Raw genomic sequence first — 20,429 nt, forward strand, 5'->3', positions numbered from 1 at the left:
GGCGCCGGCGGCGAGGGCGCGCGCGATCTCGTCGGCGGCGGCGTCGTCCTCCGCGGCGCGGCGCAGCGCCTCGAGCTCCGCGCGGAGCGCCGCGGCGTCGTCGCCGCCGCCGCCGGTCGCGAGCGCGCGCTCGAGCGCGTCGACGGCGCCCATGGTCCCGTAGCCGCGGCGCTCCAGGATGCCCTCGCGCGCGTCCGCGAGGGCGTCGCCGATGGCGAGCCAGCGCGCGCTCTCCGCCGCCGTCGCGGCGCCGCCGAGCGCCGACCGCGCGGCCGCGACCGCGGACCGCAGCGCGGCCGCGTCGACCGCGCGGCGGTCCAGCGGGACGGCGCAGGCGCCCGCGCCCGCCGCTTTTCGAATCGGCGGCACGACGGCCGCCACCTCCGCGAAGACGGCGTCCTTGCAGGCCTCGGCGGCGCGCTCCTCCGCGGCGCAGAAGTCGGCCGACACCGCGCCGGCCGCGCGGAGCCGCGCGAGGGCCCCGAGGCCCTCCTCGAGGTCCGCCTTGCTCCGCTCCGCGACGCCGCGCTCCAGGCACCGCTTCGCGACCATGAGGTCGCGCACGCCGCGCACCTGGGCCCGCGCGGCCTCCGCGGCGGCGCTCAGCCGCCCGCCCCGCGTCGCGTCCGGGTCCGCGACCGCGTCCACGGCCTTCAACGCGCGCTCGAGGTCGTCGTAGTGCGCCGCCGCGTCGTCCTTGGCGACCAACGCCTCCAGGATCCCCGCGAGCCGCTCGCCCTCCTCCAGCGCCTTCAGGACGGCGTCGCCGCGCTCGAGCGCCGCCTCGAAGGCCGCGGGCAGGAAGCCGTGGAGGAACGCGACGCTCGCCGCCGCGACCGCGTGCGCCTCCGCCACCGCCGGCCGCAGCGCGCGGATCTCCCGCGGCCGCGCCGCGAGCGCGCCCTCGAGCGTCGCCGCCGCGCGCCCCAGGCGGCGCTTCGTCTTCAACACCAGCGCGCTTCGCGCGACGGCGGCGACGCGGAGCACGGCTTTGGCGTGGGCCGCGGCGCGCAGCGCCTCGAGCCGCGACGCCGCCGTCGCGCGGTAGAAGACCACGGTCTTGCCGAACGCCACCTGGGTCGCGCCGAAGCAGCGGTCGTCGGACGCCCGCAGCCCCGCGAGGAGCGCCCGCGCGTGGCCCGACGGCCCGAGCCGCCGCAGCGCCGCGGCGTTCTTCAGGTCTAGCACGAAATAGCGCGTCGCGAAGCGCTCGTGGGGGCTGCGGAAGGGCCAGCCGCTCTGCTGGATCGTCACCGTCTCGAAGACGCCCGCGTAGGTCAGCTGCTCCAGAACGACGGGCGACCGGAAGACGCGCTTCACCTTCTCCATGTTCGGCTTCACCTGGGCAGGGTTCAACGTCGCTTCAATGTGAGCGTTCCGCGCGCGTTCCCAGAAGGAAAGCATGCACGTTTCGAGGGATGATCGCTCGTCCAAGAATCAGCCGAAACGAGTGGAACACGACCGAGCGAGGCGCCTTTTCGCGCCCGTGTCCCGCGCCGGGCTTCACGCAGCGCACGTAGTGGGGCTCCGTGGCGTTCAACGCGGTCGTCAGCGACGCGAGCTGGCCCCGGAACTTCTTCGACACGGTCGTCTTGCTCCCGCCGCCGGAGCCCCGGCCGCCGCGCGCGCGCGGCGCGGCAGCGGCGGGCGCGTCGTTCCACGTGAGCAGCGCGGCCGTCCTCTCGTGCGACGAGCCCGCGACGCAGCTCGACAGGTCGCCGCTGAGCTGGTCCACGTTCTTCACCAGGAACTGGTCGACGTCGTAGGTCACCAACCCCGCGTAGTGCACGACGCCGAAGGCCTCGCCCGCGGCGCGCTTGTCGACGCGGAGGCGCGCGTGCGTGTCGTGCTTCTTGCCCACCTTGCTGCTCCAGCTCTTCGCGGAGCCCCGGGGCAGCCGCGCCTCCTCGTCGAGCATGGCGAGCACGTCGCCCAGGAGCGCGATGACGTCCGAGTTGTCCTTGTACTCGACGCCGTCGCAGGGCACGCCCTCGTCCGCGTAGAGCCTGAGCTCGAGCTCGAAGATGTCGCGGTTGAACTTGTTCTGGAGCTGCTCGTTCGTCAGGTTGATGCAGAGCTGCTCGAAGGAGTTCGACTCGAAGATCTCGAACCCGAAGATGTCGAGCACGCCGATGGTCTTCGCCTCGCCGGCGGGCGCCTCCATCTCGCGGTTCACCCGATCCACGGCCCAGTCGAAGAGCTTCGCGTAGAGCGCCTTCGCCAGCGCGTCGCGCGCGTCGCCCGCGGCGCCCGCCGCCAGCACGACGACGTTGATGGACCCGCGGCCGCCGGCGGAGATGGTCCGCGTCACGAGCGCCCGGCCGAGGCGCGCCGCGTCGACGTCGAGCCTGGGCAGGACAAGGGTGATTCAACGTCGCTTCAACGTGAGTGTTCCGCGCGCGCGCGTTACGGAAAACACATCCACGCTTCGAAACCGTTCCGAGAGATGATCGCTCGTCCAAAAATCAGCCGAAACGAGTGGAAAACGGCCGAGATAGGAGCCTTTGAAGTTGGGAATTTCGCTCTCTTGTGCTGCCCTGCGTCGAGCAGCGTCGCCGCAACTTCGAGGAACGGCGCGGTCCCGTCGACGACTTTGGACGCGTCCGTGCCGCCGCCCGCCGCCTCGAAGGCGACGTCGCCGAGGTGGAGCACCGCCGCGACGACGCCGTAGATCCACCGCCGCTCCTCCTCGGCGACGTTCAGCGCGACGGCCGCCTCCAGCACGGCGTCGAGCTCCGCGACGTCGTTGACGCCCGGGATCTCGACGCAGCCGCCGCCGCGCGCGTAGGCGAAGGTCTCGGCGCCGCGGGACCCGATGCCCAGGCGCGCGCCTAAAGCCGCCGCGGACACCGCGTCGCCGCCGGGGTGCTCCGCGCGCGCGTTCTCGCCGGCTACGCAGTGGTAGAACGCGTGGTAGCCGCGCTCGCCCGGCGCCTGCCGGACGACGCGCGACTTCTCCAGCAGGTAGTTCGTCGTCTTCGCGCCGACGACGCGGCCGCCGCCGTCCAGGACGACCTCGAGGTACTTGCCGAAGCGGCTGCTGTTGTCGTTGCGGAGCGTCTTCGCGTTCCCAAAGGCCTCGAGGATCGGCGACGCCGACAGCACCTTCGCCGACACGGCCCCGCCGCCGCCGCCGCCGTCGCCGCGCGTCGCGCTCGCCGCGGCGACGTACTCGAGCGCCTTTTTCGTCGTCTCCGTTTTGCCCGCGCCGGACTCGCCGGAGACGATCAACGACTGGCCGACGCCGTGGGAGACGAGGGCGCGGTAGGCGCGCCGCGCCGTGAACCAGATGTGGGGCTCGAGGTCCTCGTCGGGCGTCTGCGGGTCCACGAAGCGACCGAGCGTCGCCCGCGCGTAGACGGCGTCGAGGCGCTCGAAGGGATTCGTCGCCACGAGCACGGAGCCCATGGCCGTGTAGATGTCGCCGGACCCGTAGCGCGCGCGCAGCACGTGCAGGATCGACGCGCGGTTCACCTCGTGCATCTGCACCATGTCCGCGACGACGGCGCGCGCCGCCGCCGGGCTGGCCACGGCGTAGCAGTCCGCCGCGGCGACGGCGTCGATGGCTTCGCCGCTGTCCGCGTCGACGAAGCCCGCGCCGGACTTGCGGCCGAGCACGTACGCGTCATCGGTGTTCACGGGCACCCAGTAGTAGGCGGCAGCGCTGCCGCCGTCGGAAGGCAGAGCCATCGTGTGGCCGCGCCGTCGGGGCAGCCCCAGAGGTTCAAACAAGAGGTAAAAAATAACTGATGCATTTTTTTGGATGCGTATCGACGGGGGCTGTGACGATGGCGTCGCGGGCTCTGCCCGCGGTCGTCGTCCTCGTCCTCGGCGCCGGTTTCCTGGCCGGCGCCGGCGTGCGCCGCGGGACGGTCCACGCGCGCGTCCTCGCGGCCGCGGCGACGGACGACGGCGCCCCCTACACCATCTACCCGAGCTTCGCGCCGACGGCGGGCCGGCACAGCTTCTGCGACGACGACGACGACGACGACGCGAACGACGACGGCTGCGTGCCCGTGGAGTACTGCGAGGACGACGACCCGAGCGTCGCGCCCCAGGGCTGCATCCCCAAGGAGACGCCGGCCGCGTGCGACTGGTGCTCGGCGGAATGCGCGACGCACGGCAAGAACCACCCCCACATCAAGCAGCTCACCTGCGAGTACTGCGAAGAGTACTGCGTCGTCTTCACCTACGAGCCGTCGGCCCAGCCGACGCGCGCCGGCGCGAGCCGAAAGCCGAGCCGCGCGCCCACGGCCGGGCCCACGGATCCCACGACCGCGCCGTCGCGCGCGCCGACGCCGAACCCGGACAACCCGAAGCCGACGCTGCCCGCCTTCGAGCTGGGCGTCGACATGCGCATGGAGGGCGTCGAGGCGTCGGCCTTCACGGACGGCCAGTACGTCTACGCGTTCAAGCAGTCGGTGACGGGCGTGCTCGGCTTACGCGTCGACACGATGGTCAACTTCGGCGCCGTCGCGTCCGTCGGCCGGCGGCTGCGGGCGCGGAAGCTCGCGTCGTCGTGCCTCGTTACTTTTGACCTGGTGATCCACGACGCGACGAACGTGTCGACGATCTTCGACTACGAGGCGGACGTCCGCGACGCGCTCGAGGGCGCCGTCGACGACGGCGCCTTCGCCGCGGAGCTCGTCAACTTCGCCAACATGACGGGCAGCGCCGAGGCCGTCAAGGAGGCCAAGCACACCGTCGTCATCGCCGTCGCGGTCGCGACGCTCACGTCCGACGCGCCTACCACCGCGTACGCGCCGACGTACGCGCCGACGACGGAGACGGCGCTCGAGGCGACGCGGCGCGAGGAGGAGACCTGGCGCCAGCGCGCGCGGCGCTTCTTCGCGACGACGATCCTGTGGGTGCCCGTCTGGGGCTGGCTGCTCGCCTGCGGCCTGCTGGCCTGCCTGTCGGGCGTCTTCGCGTGGCTCTCGCACGAGACGTCCGTGGAGTGGCTCCCGGCGAAGCCGCCGCCGGGCAAGCACCCCTGGTGGGTCGAGGAGGACTACGGCGGCCGCAGCTCGCCCTTCGACTGGCGCCACTCGGAGACGAGCCGCGCGGCCTACGCGTCCGCGCGCCTCGCGGGCTCGCGCGCGGAGTCCTACGCGCTCCTCCGCGAGCGACGAGACGACGCGCGCAACCTGTGCTTCCCGACGGCGGCGCCCGCGAACTCGTCGAGGTAACACGCGGCGGCGCCTCGGGGACGTGTCCGTTGGCGACGGGCCACTTAGAGCCTCGCGCGCTGGTAGACGCGCGGCCGCGGCTCGGGCGACCGGGGCCGGTAGCCCCGCGGCGGCGACCGGCGGTCCGGCGAGTAGTCGCGGCGGCGCGGCGGCGGCGACGGCGGGCGGCGGCGCGGCGGCGGCGACGGCGGGCGGCGGCGCGGCGGCGGCGACGGCGGCCGGCGCCGGAGCGGGCTCGGCGACCGGCGGCGCCGCGGCGGCGACGGCTCGCGGAAGCGGTCGTCGAAGCGGCGGTCGTAGTCGCGGGGCCGCGGCGGCGGCGCGTCGTCGGGCGGCGGCTCGGGCCGCGGCTCGGGCCGCGCGCGCGGCGCGGGCGGCGCGGGCGGCGGCGCGGGCGGCGCGTCCTCGCGCCTGCGCTTGCGCGGGTCCGCCGGGGCCTCGCGCGGCGAGTCCGCGGGCTTGGGCTCGCTGACGCTCGCCTTGCGCTTCCGCGGGTCCGCGGGCCTGGGCTCGGCCGCGGCGCCCTTCTTCGCCTTCTTCTTCTTCGGGATGCGCCGCGTGCCGTCCGCCGCGCGCGGGCTCGCGGACCGCGCGGAGTCGTCGTCGCCGGCGGCCTCCGCGGGCGCCGGGCGCTTGAGGACGCCCTTCTTCGGCGGCGCCGGGAGCGGCGCGGCCTTCCTCGGCGGCGGCGCCTTCGCCGGCGATCGCACGTACGCCTCCTCGAGCCGCGAGTCCTCGTCGCCGTCGTCGTAGGCGATGTCGTAGGTGCCGTCGCCGTGGACCTTGGCGACGACGCCGGGGTAGAGCGTCCGCTGGCGGTCGAAGCGCGCGCGGACGCGGTCGCCCGCGGCGAAGCGCGCCGCCGGCGGCGGCGCCTCCTCGGCCGGCGGCGCCGCCTCCTCGGCGGCCGGCGGCGCCTCGTCGTCCTCGGCCTCGAAGAGGGGCGCCGCCTCGTCGTCCTCGGCCTCGAAGCGGGGCGCCTCGTCGTCCGCGGGCGCGCCGTCGTCGCCCGACTCGGTGCCCGACGCGACGCCGTCGTTCTCGCTCGCCGTGCGCGAGCCGTCGTCGCCGTGGGGCGCCGCGGCCGCGGCCTCGGCGGCCATGGCCGCGTCGTCGTCGTCGACGTCGCCGTCGTCGAGGAGCGCCGGCGGCGGCGCGGGCCGCGGCGCGGGCGGCCGCGGCGCGGGCGCGGGCGGCCGCGGCGGCCTCGGCCGCGCGCGCGCCGCGGCCAGGAGGCGCTTCGTCCACTCGGGCTCGTCGGGCCGCGGCTCCAGCGCCTCGCGGCCGGCGTCGTCGAGCGCGAGGAAGGCGGCGAAGGACGCCGCGGCCGCGCCCGGCGGCCGCGGCCGCGGCCGCGGCGCGCGGCGCTCCGCGGCGGCGCCCGGCTCGAGGAGCCGCCGCTGGTGCTCCGCCGGGTCGGCGCCGAAGACGTTCCGCAGCAGGAAGAGGCGCGCCCGCTTCGCGATCTGGAAGGGCTTGGACGACGCGACGGCGTCGCGGCGCCGCCACCACGCGTCGACGGCGCGCTCGACGGCGTCGCCGTCCTCGCGGCAGAAGCCCGCGCGGACGACGGCCCGCGTCGCGGGCTCCAGGGCCTTGCCCTCGGGCACGGACCGCGCGGGGCGCTTCCGAGGACCGCCGGCGACCGCCGGCGGCGCGGCCGCGAGCGCCTGGCTCAGCACGATCTCCTCGCGGTCGCCGAGCACGCCGCGGCAGTTCGGCGCGCCGCAGCGGCACCGCCGGTCGCTCGACACCTTCGACGGCTGCGCCGCCGTCCGCGCGTCGCCGCTGGACCAGCTGTAGTCGAAGGTGATCTCCTCGTCTTTCGCGATGTCGCGGAGCGCGGCGATCGCGACGCGCATCTCGCCGTTGACCATCCAGCTCTCGGCCTCGCAGTTCGGCGCGCACGAGTGGTTCAAGAACCGCGTGAGGCCGCCGTAGCGGCTCGCGTCGATGACGTCGCCCTTGCCCAGCGCCATGAAGTAGGAGTGCTTCTCGTCGCGCGAGTTCCGCAGCTCCGCGTAGCGCCGCGCCGGCATGACCTGTGTGCGAATCAAATCTTCAACCCGACTTCAATGTGAGCGTATTCGAATGTTTTGACACACTCACTTCCGCCGTGCTTCGAGAACTCGACGAGAGCAATCGATCCGTCCAAAAATCAGCCGAATCGACTTCGATTTGAGCGAGCTAGAGAATTTCAAAGTTTGGTCGGGACGTCCCAAACCAGTGGTTGATTTGCACACGGGGCATGACCTCGCCGACGTACTCGCCGAGGACGTTGCCCGCCCGGTGGCGCCGCGTCGCGAAGAGCCCGAAGCCCTTGACGGCGTCGCCCGTGTCCCGCACCTCGACGCCCGTCGCCGCGTTGATGCGCTGGAGCCGCCGGTTCGCGCAGCGCTTGCCGAGCGAGCACGTCAGAGGCGTGCACTCGATGAACGACGCGCGGCTCGGGCACGCCGCGAAGCAGCCGCTGCGCCCCCTGCGCTCCGGGTCGTCGTCGCGGTCGTCGCCGTCGTCGTCGAGCTCGACGAACTCGCAGGCCTTGTCGCAGCCGCAGCGGCCGCCGTCCGCGTCCTCGACGGTCCGCCAGACGCGCTCCGCGCGGTGCGCGAAGACGTTCCGCTTCACGAGCTCGAACTCGGCGAAGGCGACGTCCAGGGACCGCACGCCGGCCTTGCGCGCCCGCTCCGCGGCGCGCTCCTTGGCGGCTTCGACGAGCAGGCCGTAGGGCAGCTCGAAGTCGACGAAGGACGCGGCGGCGCCGTCGTCGCCGGGGAAGAACGCGACGGGCGCGGCCGCGTAGGCCGCGGCCCGCTTCTCGGGCTTGCGCAGCGTCTTCTTGACGGCGCCGTACTTGGGCAGCGGCAGGCGCACGCGCGCGGGCGCGCGCCTCGTCACCTTCTTCTTCGCCCTCCCCGTGTCGCGCCACATCGCCTTGTACGCGGACGCGCGCTCGCGGAGGCCCATGTCGTCCTCGTCGAGGATCTCCGTCGGCGTCGACGCGCGCGACGACGCCGTGTCCGCGGGCGGCGCGTCCTCCACGGGCGCGGCGGCGCCGAAGCCCTCGACGTAGTAGTCGCCCTGCTTGGCGTTGGTCTCGTTCGCCTCGTAGGAGAGGTCGATGTCGTCGGTCCAGTCGCGCTGCTGCGGCTGCGCCATGGTCGTCGGCGTGCGGCGGTGCTTCAGTGGCGCGCCGCTTGTGTCGCGCGACCACCGGTGCTCGCAGAGCAGCGGTTTCAGGAGCTCTCCGAGCTTGGCTCCATCGGTCGTGTCGGTCGCCGCCGTGCCCACGGGTGGGCGCGCCGAGGCCTGTGCCGAGGCGGCGCGCGCCGGTCGTGGTGGCTCCGCACGAGCTCCGCGCCCGGATGCCTCGTCGGCGCACCCCTTCTTAACGCCACTAGTCAACTAGCCGTCCGCTTCCGAATCGGGCTCGCCGTCAGCCCCCGAGTCGGTATCGTCCGCCTCCGAGTCGGTATCGTCCGCCTCCGAGTCGGAATCGTCAGATTCCGAGTCGGAGTCGTTGTCAGAATCGACATCGTATTCGTCGTAGTCGCGCGGGGTCCGCCAGAATGCGAGGATGCAAGAGAAGACCTCGTCGGGCAGCGTCGTGTTCAGGAAGAGGAGCTCGTGCGCGTGCACGGTCGACAGGGACGCGCGGCCGCGCTCGCGGAGCGAGGGGAGTTCGTGGCGGAGCGCGAGTAGCTCGGCGCGCGGCGCAGCGACATATTTCGCCCAGCCGCCGGCGGCGCGGACCCCGCCGAAGAAGTCGGCCGTGGCTATTTTGTTGCAGCGTCGCGCGTAGGCCACGGCGTCTTTACCCTCGAAGTCTCGAACGTCGAGCGACGCGCCGCGACTCAGGAGGAGCTGGCAAAATTTGGTCAGTCCTCTCTTGGCAGCGAAGTGGAGCGCAATACGCCCATAGATGTCGCGATCGTCGACTCGAGCGCCCGCATCGAGCAGAACGACCGCCGCTGCGTTTAGTCGGTTTACTTGAGCGGTGACGTGCAGTGGCGTTTGGAGGCATACGGGTCTGCCGGTGTGGATGTCGGCGCCATTCTCCAGGAGACGTGTAATGGTTTCGGAAAACCCCTGTAGCGCTGCGTAATATAGGGCTGTATATCCCTCTGGATCATCTTCGATTGGCGCTCCGTTTCTCCAGTCAATTGGCACATAAATAAGGCTATTGATGCCGCGGCCCGAGGCGCGTCTGCGCTGCACGTCGTCAAGGAACCGGCGCCCCCAAAGCGAAAGCGGAGACTCCATCGTGTCGTCCACTACACCATCGTCCACCTCAACAGTCAGGGCTGCGGGCAAGTTGCAGCCCCCCGCCGCCAGCTCTGCGCTTGCGCCGACGGCAGCGTCGTCGACAGCGAGCACAGAAGCGCCAGCAGCAGCGTCGCAGCAAACTCCAGCATCATGCCAGCAATGCGCCTGCTGCTGCTCGCGCCGCTGCTCTGCGGCGGCGTGCGCGTCGTCGAGCGGCGACGGCTGCTGGGCACGGCCGCCGCGGCGTGGCCGGCGGCGGCCGGCGCGGCGCCGGCGTGGCTCGCCGACGTGCCGACGGAGTCGGCCTCCGAGGCGCTCGCGCCGCCGCGGCCGCGCGAGGCGCCGCGCGCGCCCGCCGCGAGCTCGCGCGAGTCCGACCGCGTCGTCGCGGCGCAAAAGGCCGCGCTCGCCGCGGAGCCCCGGCCGTCGAGGGCCGTCACGGCGACGCTGCGCCTCAGCGTGCGCGTCGCGCGCGCCGACGGCACCTTCAGCGTGCGCGACGACGACCCGGACCCGCCCGTCTTCGGCGACCTGGACCTCGGCCTCTACGGCGACGCGGCGCCGGCCGCGGCGGCCGTGTTCCTCGCGGCGGCGCTCGGCGACCCCGACGCGGCCGAGACGCCGACCTTGGCGCGGTCCCTCGTCGACGAGCGCCGCGGCTCGCTCGTCGTCGGCGGCCGCATCAAGGGCCTCGGCGAGCGCGACATCTTCGGCGAGCGCGTGCTCGTGAACGGCCGCGACGGCTCCGAGGCGCTGTCGCCGCGCGGCGCGTCCGTCGCCGCGCGGCTCGGCCGCGAGCGGTCGCCCCTGCCCCACGACGCGCGGGGGCTGCTCACGCGGCGGCGGTCCGACGCGGGCGCGGACGTCACGGCGTTCGGGGTGACGCTCAGGGCCGCGCCGCAGCTCGATCCCGACTACGCGGTCTTCGGCGCGGTCCTCCGGGACGACGGGCGGCTCCTCGAGAAGATCGAGTCCCTCGGCGTCTACTCCCTCGACGCCGTCGGCCCGTCGACGGAGGTGCCCCTCGCGGCGGAGATCTACCGCGCGCAGAAGGACGCGTTCCGCGGCGCGGCGAAGGCCATCGGCGACGGCCGCGCGAACTCCGTCTTCCCGGGGAAGATCCTCCGGCGCGTGGAGGTGACGCGCGTGCAGCTGCTCTAATAGGGCTCCGCGCAGATTACTTTGCGGGCTTCTTCTTCGGGCGGTGGGGCCGCCTGTCGCGCCGCTTCCGGGCGCGCCGGCGCTGGATCGGCGGCTCGCACGAGTGCCTCGCGGACTGCGAGGTCCTCACCAAGGAATCGCGGTGCCGCAAAAAGCGGAATTGCGTCTACAAGAAGGGCGCGTGCCGGTTCAAGAAGGCCTGCGCCTACAAGATCTCGCACGGCAAGTGCAAGAAGGCCTCGAAGTGCCGCGTGAAGAAATTCGCGGGCGCCGAGAAGTTCGACGCGCACGGCCAGAAGATGTGGCTCTGCGAGCACCGCGAGAACTAGGAGGCGCGCCCCTCGTACCTCGCCAAAAGAGAAGCGCCGACAAGGCGCGCTTCTCCCCGCGGCCCGCCGCGGCGCGAAAGCCACGCGCCGCCGCCGCCGCGCTGTCCGGAGCCCCCCCGAAGCCCCCCACCCGGTGCCCCGAGGGACCCAAACGGAGCTAAGAGCGCGAGTAGCCCGGGGACAACTTGAACACGCCTCCTCGCCAGCGCCGCAACAGCCACTCCCAAGAATCACGAAACAGCTCATCCAGTCAATTAAGCAGCACCTCGAGCTGGATGGAGCTGTAGTCGTCCTTGTCGAAGGCCGTCCGGTAGACGTCGTCGACGAAGTACTCCTCGACCGTCGGCCGGACGCCCGACGCGACGAGGTAGGCCCGCAGCGACGACGACGCGACGTCCGGCAGGACGCGGAGCCCGAGGCGCCGCGCCTGGCCCTCGAGCAAGAGCCGCGGCCGCAGCTCCGGCGGGTCCGCGAGGACGGCGGAGAGCTGGAGCTGCGGCGCGGGCCGGTCGCCCGCGTTCGCGTCGCCCCAGCCCGCGAAGCCGCGGAGCTCCGCGAGGTCGTCGCCGTCGGGGAGCGTGACGGACAGGGCCGCGCAGAATCCCTTTCTTTGGAGCGCCGCGAGCACGTCGCCGCAGCCCCGGAGGCACGACTCGAGCCCCTGCGGCGACGCGTGCGCGGCCCGGGGCGCGCGCACGTTTCCGCCGGCGAGGAGCTCGTCGAGGAGCTTCGACCCGTACGCGGCCTCGAAGGCCGCCGCGGCCCCGGCGTCGGGGAGCAAGGCGTTGTAGGCGCGGAACGCGCAGTAGACGTCGAAGCCCAGCGCCGCGGGGTCGCTGAGCGGCTTCGCGGCGCAGCCCGGGTACTTGGCCTCCCAGACGCTCTCGTAGGTCGCGCGCGCCGCGGCGACCTCGCGCTTCACGTCCGCCGCCGTCGCCGTCGCCGCGGCCGCGCACGCGCCGTCGCCGCAGCGCCGCGCCGCGGCCGCGAACGCCGCGTCGACGGGCGGCGGCGGCGGCCGCGGCGGCGGCGCGGCGGCCTTGTTCGTGTTCACGAGGAAGGAGAGCTGGTCCCAGCGCGCGTCCAGCGCGTCGGCGAGCTGCGCGCCGCGGACGACGCGCCGCCGCACGTCGACGCCGAGCTTGCTCTCCGTCACGGCTTTGGCGACGGCGCTCTTCTTTTCTCCGTCGCCGAAGAGGCTCGCGGCGTCGTCGAGCTCGTAGCGCCGCTCCGCGACCATCTCCTCGACGCGGCCGGCGGAGGCCAGGGGCGGTGCGGCGATGGACGCGACGGCGCCGGCGACGGCGCGCCGCGTGGTCGAGACGGCGTGCGCGCAGGCCGCGAACGCGAGGATCGTTGAGGCGAGGCCCATGCTTCGTTGGCAGCTCGTTTGGCAGCAGTGGTTGCAGCAAATTGCGAGGCAGCGGTTGCCTCGACGCGTCTCCAAACGTAGGGGGGGCGGGAGGAACCGCGGGAGTCGGAGTTCAGCGGTTGCCGGTGGTAGCTTCACGGCGTCGAGGCCATGACATTGTCTGATCTGGCGGAGGCTCGACGACCGCCGGCGCGCGCCGCCGGAGCGCTTCGCAACTTGAAGTGCAACGTGCAGTCCGTCTATCTCGCAATTCTCGGCGCACAAGATGTCGAGTGCCGGGAAGCCTGGCATGCTGTGGGCTGCCGCGGCCCTGCTCGCCGTCGCCGTCCGGTGCGCCTTCGTCGAGTTCCCCGTGGAGCGCGCCGACGAGCTGACGATGGCCCGGTTCAAGGCCGAGTACGCCGACAAGCTGCGGCCCGTGGTGATCCGCGGCAACGACCGGACGCGCGCCGAGGCGGCGCTCTGGAGCGCCGGCGACTTCCGGGACCGCTGCGGCGCCGGCGAGATCACGCGCTACGTCTCCGACGCGTCGTCGAGCGCCTGGGGCGGCTTCGACATGCGCGGCGAGCGGCGCGTTCCCCTCGCGTCGTTCTTCGGCGAGGTCGAGCGGTCGAATCGATCCCGGGACATCTACGGCTTCGACTACAACCTCAAGTGCGACTGCGAGGCCTTCGTGGAGCAGACGACGATCCTGCCCTACTTCAAGCAGGACGTGACGGCCCAGGCGGAGATGACGGGCGCGGCGCGGCCCGGCGCGGGACGCGGGCGCCCCGCGTCTCCCTCGGCCGTGTCCCGCTCGTGTCGGCCGCTTGTTGGACGAGCGATCCTCCCTCGGAGCGGCCTCGACGCGCGGACGCTCGCGTCCGGCACGCGCGCGCGTCGCGGCGACGTCGCATCGTCGCCGTCGCGCGCAGGCGTGGCCCGTGCTCATCGCCGGCATGCCGGGCACGCGGTCCCAGCTCCACGTGGACAACTCGTTCCTGCCGTTCTGGCTCACGCTCCTCGCCGGGCGCAAGATCTTCCGGGCCGTCGAGCGGGGCCACTGGAGCCCCGCGCTCGTCGACCGGGGCGTCGTCGACAGGGCAGGGCAAGAGAGCGAAATTCCCAACTTCAAAGGCTCATATCTCGGCCGTTTTCTACTCGTTTCGGCTGATTTTTGGACGAGCGATCATCTCTCGGAACGGTCTTGAAGCGTGGATGTTTTTTCCGGAACGCGCGCGCGCGGAAAACTCGTGTTGAAGCGACGTTGAATCACCCTTGTCCTGCCCAGGTCGTCGACGACGACGGCGACGCCGAGTTCGCGCTCGACTGGTACGACGACGCCGCGGTGCTCGACGCCGTCGGCGGCGCCGACGTCTACTCGTCCGTGCTCGAGCCCGGCGATTCCGTCTACATCCCCGTGGCGGCGCTCCACGGCGGCTCGAACGTCGGCGACGCCCCCGCGCTCGCGATCACGGGCAACTACCACGACGAGGCGCACCACGCCATCCTCGTGGACGTCTACTGCGAGGGCAAGGTCCGACGTCTGATGCGCCAGTCGAAGAAGCTCACGCGCATCAAGGCCATGGTCAAGGACCCGTCGTGCCTCTTCTGGGCGGGCGCGCTCGGCGACGTCGAACCGACGACGGACCGGGGCCCCGTCGACGCGCCCGCGCCGCTCGCGGACGTCGTCTACCCGGACCCCTGGTTCTGCCGGTCCTACGGGCCCCGCGCCTGGCGCCGCGGCTGCAACGTGACGCGGACGCGCTGCCCGCTCGAGGAGGAGGGGGACGACGACGACGACGACGACGAGAGCGACTTCGTCGTCGACGAGAATCGCGACGGCGTGCTCAGCCGCCAGGAGCTGTCCCTCAAGTTCGCCCAGGTGTCGCCGCGCTACCTCGAGGGCGTGCCCGACGCGCGCCTGACCTGGGGCCTCCTCGCGCGCTGGGTCGCGGCCGAGGTCGAGGCCATCTGGCCCGCGGGCGCGGCGCGGCCGACCGCCGCGGCCATCGACGCCGCCATCTTCGCCCGCTTCTTCTTCGAGGACGGCACGGAGCGGCCCGTCGGCGACTTCAACCCGGGCGAACTCTAAGTCGCACGTGCTAGACGGCGCGCCGGCGAGGCCGCGCGTAGAGGTCGAGAGATCGAGAGACGGCCCGGGCGACTCCCGGCGGGCGCCCTCCCGCCGGAACGCCCGGGCGATGCTTGCCACTTACACACAGGACCTAGCCGCTCGCGGCGAGGTTGTTGCCGCTGAGGGAGCGGACGAGCGTCGTGTCGACGTCGACGTCGCGGAGCGTCTCGACCTTGGGGAGCTGGAAGCCAAAGTCCGCGCCGACCTGGGTCTTGACGAGGTTGACCCAGGCCTCGTGGGTCTCGTGGATGACCTTGTGGGCGTAGGCCGCGCCCTTGCACTCCTCGCCGAGGGCGAACTTGTTCGGCGGCTTGCCGTCGGGGATCTTGTAGGTCCGGAACCACTCGCGGATGAGGCTCACGGTGCCCGGGAGGAGCCGCTCGACGTCGCCGACGTCGTTGAGCTCCGACGCCCAGCGGTCCGCGGCGTCGATGGCGACGATCTTCCAGTCCGTCTCGTCGTCGTCGATCATCGCGAGGACGCCGAGGACCTTGACCGCGCGGATCTCGCCCGTCTGGATCTGGCGGAGGCCGATCTCGCAGACGTCGAGCGGGTCGTTGTCGCCGGGGTAGCCCGTGTCCGGGGACACGTGGCGCGGGTCCTCCCAGGTCCGCGGGAAGCAGCCGTAGTTGAAGAAGATGTCGCCCTTCTTGAACTCGCGGAGCACGCCCTTCTTCGTGTCCTGCTTGATCGGCGTCGCGCCCTCGGTCGTCGCGACCTCGAACTTCTTGCGCGTGCACTTGGGGATCTCGCAGATGAAGTTGAAGAGGCTGCCGCGGCCGGAGGACCCGGGCGCGGCGAGGGGCACGTCGTGCCAGAGGCTGAGCTCGGCGACGGTCTTCGCCTCGTCGCCGTCCTTGGCGAGGACGTGCACGCGGTAGTCCTTCGTGCCCGCCTGACCGCGCTCCATGATGAGCGTCTCGATGGCGCGGCACCGCGCGGCCTGCTTGCGCTTCTTCTCCTCCTCGGCCGTCGGCTTGGCAGACCCGGCGCCGGGGGATGGCTCGTCGCCGGCGCGCAGGTTGCTCCAGAGCACGAAGCCGCTGAGCGCCGCCGCGGACAGCGACAGCGACAGCGACACGACGTCCGCGGCCTTCATGTCATTGAGGAGGCCCATATGGCCGCGGCCGTCGGGCGCTGGCCGGACGCGTCGAGCAACTAAAGACGAGGACACAGCCTCGAGCGCGTCAGCTGCAAGATCGAGACGAGATGAGTGAGTTCGTTTTTGTTGCACAGAAATCACAGCTTTTTGAAGTGCTTTTTGTTAGCCGCCGCACAATTAGCACTTACAATTAGCCGCACACACGCAAACGACGCCTCTCGACGACGCCTCCCCGCAACCCCCAGGATCAACCTCGAGCGAACGGCGGATTTAAACGGCGGGCCTACGCCCGCTCCGCGGCCAGCCGGCAGGAGCCGCCGAAGATCGTGTAGCTCGACGCGGCCTCGACGACGCCCAGCACCGAGTAGTAGGTGCCGAAGACGCAGAGCAGGCCGCCGGCGACGACGAACGCCAGGAACGCCCACCGGCGCGGCCGCGAGTGCTCGCCCGCGAAGAGCGCGAGGTGGCACGCGAACGGCGCCGCGTAGCACCTGGGCAGCAAAAGGGTGATTCAACGACGCTTCAACGTGAGTGTTCCCCGAAAAGCATCAACGCTTCGAGACCGTTCCGAGAGATGATCGCTCGTCCAAAAATCAGCCAAAATCAGCCAAAACGAGTGGAAAACGACCGAGATATGAGCCTTTGAAGTTGGGAATTTCGCACCCTTTTGCTGCCCCGCGTAGCACAGCGCCGGCCCCGACACGGCGCCCGCCAAGGCCTGCATGTCGCCCGCGCCCGCGCCGCGCAGCGCCGCGGCGACGACGAGCTCCGACGCCAGGAACGCCGCGCGGAACAGGAAGCTCTTCGTCCGCGGCGCGGACTCGCGTAACCCCGGCCACCGCGCCGCCGCCGCGCGTTCGATGCCCAGCACCATGAACAAATTGTTCTCCACCGTCGACACGAGGAACGACAACGCCATGAGAAACGCCGTCACGTGCGTCGCGGCGAGGTTCGGGGGAAAGTTCCGCAGGATGTCGCCCGCGGCGTCGCCGCCGAAGAGCCAGAACCCCGCGAGGCCGCACGCCGCGTACAACAAAAAGACGGGCAGGAAGGCGCAGCGGACGGCCCTGGCGAACTGGTCCGGGTGCTTCATCTCGGCGATGAGCTCCGGGAAGACGCCCGCGCCGGCCAGCGCGAACGCCATCGACACGCCGCCCCGGCTCGCGCGGCCGAAGCCAGCGGTCTCGTAGTCGACGCCCGGCTCCGGCCCGCCCTGGACGTAGGCCACCCAGAACAAGCTCAGCACGCCGAGCACGATGACGGCGTTGCTGAACAGCGCCGCGGGCGCCATCGCGTGGTAGTCCGGCAGCTGGATTAAAGGCACGATCAAAACGTACGTGAGGAACATGAAGCGCTGCTCGCACCACGTCGTGAGCACGCCGCTCTCCGTCCAGTACTCCGCCGTGATGACGAAATTATAGACGTTCGTCAGCCAGTAGGAGCCGTACTGGAGCCACAGCGTCGCGGCGCCCCACCGGCCCCCGAACGCCGCGCGGACGACCTTCGGAAAGCTCGTGAGCTCGGGCTTGCGCGCGCAGATCTCGCCGAGGGCGACGCCGGCCTCGACGTTGATCCACGTGCTGCCCACGAGGAAGACGCTGCCGAGCACCCAGCCCATCTGGCCGAAGCAGTAGGGCACGCCGTAGGGGTAGCAGATGAGCGTGAACACGTTGAGCACCGTGGACCGCACGGTCGCGCGCCGCGGATGCTGCGGCGGCGGCGCCGAGCCGCCGCCGGGCAGCAGCGCGTCCTCCATGCGGTTGCAGCCTGTGTACTTTGGGAAGCGTCGCGCGAACGAGAGGCCAATCAGCCAGGGGCAGCGCACGAAGAGCCTCTGCATGTTGCCCTGACGGAGCCGCTCAAAAGCAAACCATGGACTAGGCGCGCGACCGCGCGGGGTCGATCGGCAAGGCCGTCAAGACCGTCAAGCCGAACCTCGTCTCCGCGAGCGCCATCATGCCATCGCTCGTCGTCCGGCTCAGCAGCGACCAGGAGAAGAAAAAGGAGCCCGTCGCGCGCCCGCGTCCCTCGCGTTTCTCCGCCGCCCACGAAACACGCACGCCGTGCCGCGGCGCGCGCGCGCGCGGACGACCGAAACGCCCCGGAACGCCGCATCGTCTAGGTCGACCCCTTCAAGGACCTCAAGGTCTCCCTCGACGACCAGGAGCGCGAGATCGGCGCCAAGATCGAGCGCATGGAGGAGCGCATCCTCCAGGCCGACGCGCGCAGCCAGAAGGACTCGAACCCCGTCACCTCCGTCTTCGGCGAGCTCGCGCGCTCCGGCGCCTGGTCCTCCGCCTAACGAGGGCACAACAACTCACCGCGAAATAAAAAACCATGGAAACGATCACGACGACCGAGGCGTGCGTCGAGATCGCGAGCTACTGCGCCGCGTCGATGCTCACCGCGGCGCTCTGGATCACCTACGGCCCCGCGGCGGCCGCCGCGGAGGCCGCCTTCGGCTGGCGCAACCGCGAGGTCGCGCTCCTGAGCGTCTGGGGCCCCGCGCTCGGGCTCCTCGCGTCGCCCGCCGCGCCGCGGCTCGTACGGCGCCTCGGCGGGCCCCGGAACACGACGACCGCCGTCTGCGCGCTCTGCGCCGGCGCCGCGGCGCTGCGGTGCGCGCCGGGCCGGGGCCTGCCGCGGCTGCTCCTGGCGCACGCGTCCTGCGCGCTCAACGGCGTCGGCGGCGTGCTCATCCTGTCGACGCCGGCGATGGTCGCGCGCGACGCGCTCGACGAACCCCGGCGCCACCTCGGCACGTCGACCATGCTCGCGGCGAACTCCCTCGGCGGCGGCCTGGGCTTCGTCGCCGCCGCGGCCGCGAAGGACGACGTCGAGGGGCTGCTGGTCTACGAGTGCGCCGCCGCCCTCGCGATCCTCGCCCTCGTCGCCGCTCGCCGCGGCGTCTTCCGCCGGGACGCGCCCGACGGCGACGCGGACGCGCCCCTCCCGGCCTTCGGGCCGCTGCTCAAGTCGCGGTCCTACGTGCTCCTCGCCGCGGGCTGCGGCATGACCATGGGCGCGTTCACGGGATGGCTCGGCGTGCTCACCCCGCTCCTCGAGAGCTCCGGGTGGGCGCCCCGCGACGCCAACGCCGTCGGCGTCGCCTGCTGCTTCGCGGCGGCGGCGGCCCAGGTGCTGTCGGGCGCGCTGTCCACGCGCCGCAAGCGCTTAGCGATCCTGTCGTGCAACGCTTCGGCGCTCGCGGCGCTCTTCGCGTTCGCCGTCGTCGCCGAGGCGGCGCCGCGGCGCTCGCCCGCGGCCCTCGCGCTGGCGCTCGTCGCCGCCTTCGGCGTCGTCGCGCCGGAGGGGGCCATCTACGAGCTCGCGACGGCGCCGGCGCCCGCGCCGCTCGAGGCGTCGGCCGGCGCGGGCCTCGTCTTCGCGTTCAACCTGCCGATGGCGACGTTCATCTTGCTCGACGCGGTCGCGTCGCCGCGCCAGCTCCTCTGGATCCTCGTGGCGTCGAACGCGCTCGGGTTGGGGTTACTGGCCGTCGAGGCGGCGACGGCCGACGACCGGCCCATCTTCCTCCCGGACGCGCGACCGCTCAACGCGGAGGAGGAGTACCGGCCGCTCGACGCGGCCGCGGAGCCGGGCATCCTCAACAACTTCCCGCCCTGGCTGCCCCCGCCCGTCCGGAAAAGTCGGCGCCTGCCCTTTAGCTGCGGGCGGAGCGCGGCGTAACGCACGCCTATGAGTGTGGTCCGACTGGCGGCGGCGCGCGAGGTCGAGGACGTCGTCGGGCGCGGCAGCGATTGCGCCGATAAAATATCCACAGCTCGAGGATCGCGCCGGCGCAACACCTGATGCGTCGCCCCTATCTCGTCTCCCACCGGTCGCCGCGACTGCGCGCCTGGCGGCTCCTCGGCGTCGTGCTCATGTGTACGCACAGCCATCGCACCGTCGTGGATTTCCTCGCGAAGCGACGGGTCGAGCAGGCCATCGCCGCGTGTCTCGCCACGCCGCGCGCGACCGATTTCGAAGGCGTGCCTTGCGCGATCGCGGCGCCGCGGCGGGGCCTCTTCCGTCGCCGAGTCGGCGCCCGGCCCGAGGACGTCGGCGCGCGGCCGCGGAACGCTTACGGCGACGTCGTGTGGTGGTTCCTCTTCGCGGACATTTTTGTGCACCTCGTCACGGGCCGGCGGCGGCGCGACGGCTCGCTCGAGCCGCTGAACCACGACTACGCCCGGAGCTGGCTCTTTTTCTTCGACGTCGCGCTGATGGCGCCGAGGCTCTACGCTCGCGCGCTTCGGTTCGCCGCGCCGTCTCTCCGACGGCTCGCGGGCCTCGACCGGCCCTGGCACTTCGTGTACCGCCACGTCGTCGTCCACAGGGCCGTGCGCGAGCGCGCGCTCCGTGTCCTCCGCTTCGCCTTCCAAAAAAGGCGCTGCATTCGGCTCGCGCTCGCGGAGCTCGGCCTCGCCGTCGACGCGACGCGCGAGATCGCCGAGCTCGCCGAGATCGGCGGCCAGACCCGGGAGATCTTCCGGGGCCCGTCGGCGCGAACGCGGAAGATCGAGGGGATCGACGTCGCCCCTCGTAAACTCGAGTTTTAGAATTCTGCAACACCGGAGAAACATCCGACTCAACCTCCCCGGACGGACGCGGTCGGGCGCGCGTCCCCTTCAATAACTACTCCAAACTTAAAAGGTGCTGCCCATCGAAGACCACTCAGAGACGATGGCGGCGCAGCCCTTCGAACTCGACCGCGAGCGGGCCATCCGCCAGATCCTCGGCCAGCCCGAGCCCGGTCCGTTTCCCGTCACGCTCGTCTGGCGCGACATGGGGCTCATCCTGCGGCGGGCGCGCGTCACGGTCCAGAATCCCTACGCCACCATCATGGACCTGCGCGCGCTCATCGAGGAGGAGTTCGCCATCCCCCCGGGGA

The 20,429-nt window shown here is 72.1% G+C and overlaps 8 protein-coding genes across 8 annotated transcripts; 4 read left to right on the top strand and 4 right to left on the bottom strand.

Annotated features, from left to right (window-relative positions):
* Positions 1 to 1,182: 1,182 nt before the first annotated feature.
* On the bottom strand, positions 1,183 to 3,690 carry AURANDRAFT_21803 (hypothetical protein; the record flags this gene model as incomplete). Its single annotated transcript, XM_009036347.1, has 3 exons — positions 1,183 to 1,341; positions 1,508 to 2,348; positions 2,573 to 3,690. Coding segments are annotated over 3 exons (2,118 nt in total), but the record flags the coding sequence as incomplete, so codon positions are not given.
* A 3,187-nt stretch (positions 3,691 to 6,877) lies between these two features.
* Positions 6,878 to 7,514, bottom strand: AURANDRAFT_21881 (hypothetical protein; the record flags this gene model as incomplete). Its single annotated transcript, XM_009036346.1, has 2 exons — positions 6,878 to 7,231; positions 7,431 to 7,514. Coding segments are annotated over 2 exons (438 nt in total), but the record flags the coding sequence as incomplete, so codon positions are not given.
* Positions 7,515 to 9,605: 2,091 nt separating this feature from the next.
* On the top strand, positions 9,606 to 10,945 carry AURANDRAFT_62190 (hypothetical protein; the record flags this gene model as incomplete). The annotated part of the gene is made up of 2 exons (XM_009036075.1): positions 9,606 to 10,592; positions 10,751 to 10,945. 2 exons carry the CDS (start codon positions 9,606 to 9,608, stop codon positions 10,943 to 10,945), a joined length of 1,182 nt encoding a protein of 393 aa, XP_009034323.1.
* Positions 10,946 to 12,582: 1,637 nt separating this feature from the next.
* On the top strand, positions 12,583 to 14,391 carry AURANDRAFT_62191 (hypothetical protein; the record flags this gene model as incomplete). The annotated part of the gene is made up of 3 exons (XM_009036076.1): positions 12,583 to 13,029; positions 13,232 to 13,459; positions 13,588 to 14,391. The coding sequence occupies 3 exons, from the start codon at positions 12,583 to 12,585 to the stop codon at positions 14,389 to 14,391; spliced, it is 1,479 nt and encodes a 492-aa protein (XP_009034324.1).
* A 133-nt stretch (positions 14,392 to 14,524) lies between these two features.
* Positions 14,525 to 15,532, bottom strand: PPA3 (hypothetical protein; the record flags this gene model as incomplete). The annotated part of the gene is made up of 1 exon (XM_009036345.1): positions 14,525 to 15,532. One exon carries the CDS (start codon positions 15,530 to 15,532, stop codon positions 14,525 to 14,527), a length of 1,008 nt encoding a protein of 335 aa, XP_009034593.1.
* Positions 15,533 to 15,818: 286 nt separating this feature from the next.
* AOT9 (hypothetical protein) lies at positions 15,819 to 17,375 on the bottom strand (the record flags this gene model as incomplete). The annotated part of the gene is made up of 2 exons (XM_009036344.1): positions 15,819 to 16,026; positions 16,222 to 17,375. The coding sequence occupies 2 exons, from the start codon at positions 17,373 to 17,375 to the stop codon at positions 15,819 to 15,821; spliced, it is 1,362 nt and encodes a 453-aa protein (XP_009034592.1).
* A 35-nt stretch (positions 17,376 to 17,410) lies between these two features.
* Positions 17,411 to 19,242, top strand: AURANDRAFT_71039 (hypothetical protein; the record flags this gene model as incomplete). Its single annotated transcript, XM_009036077.1, has 2 exons — positions 17,411 to 17,545; positions 17,658 to 19,242. The coding sequence occupies one exon, from the start codon at positions 17,873 to 17,875 to the stop codon at positions 19,223 to 19,225; it is 1,353 nt and encodes a 450-aa protein (XP_009034325.1).
* A 519-nt stretch (positions 19,243 to 19,761) lies between these two features.
* AURANDRAFT_62194 (hypothetical protein) lies at positions 19,762 to 20,097 on the top strand (the record flags this gene model as incomplete). Its single annotated transcript, XM_009036078.1, has 1 exon — positions 19,762 to 20,097. One exon carries the CDS (start codon positions 19,762 to 19,764, stop codon positions 20,095 to 20,097), a length of 336 nt encoding a protein of 111 aa, XP_009034326.1.
* Between the last annotated feature and the right edge of the window lie 332 nt (positions 20,098 to 20,429).

Source organism: Aureococcus anophagefferens (genome assembly GCF_000186865.1).
Source record: "Aureococcus anophagefferens unplaced genomic scaffold AURANscaffold_4, whole genome shotgun sequence".
Taxonomy (NCBI): Eukaryota; class Pelagophyceae; order Pelagomonadales; family Pelagomonadaceae; genus Aureococcus; species Aureococcus anophagefferens.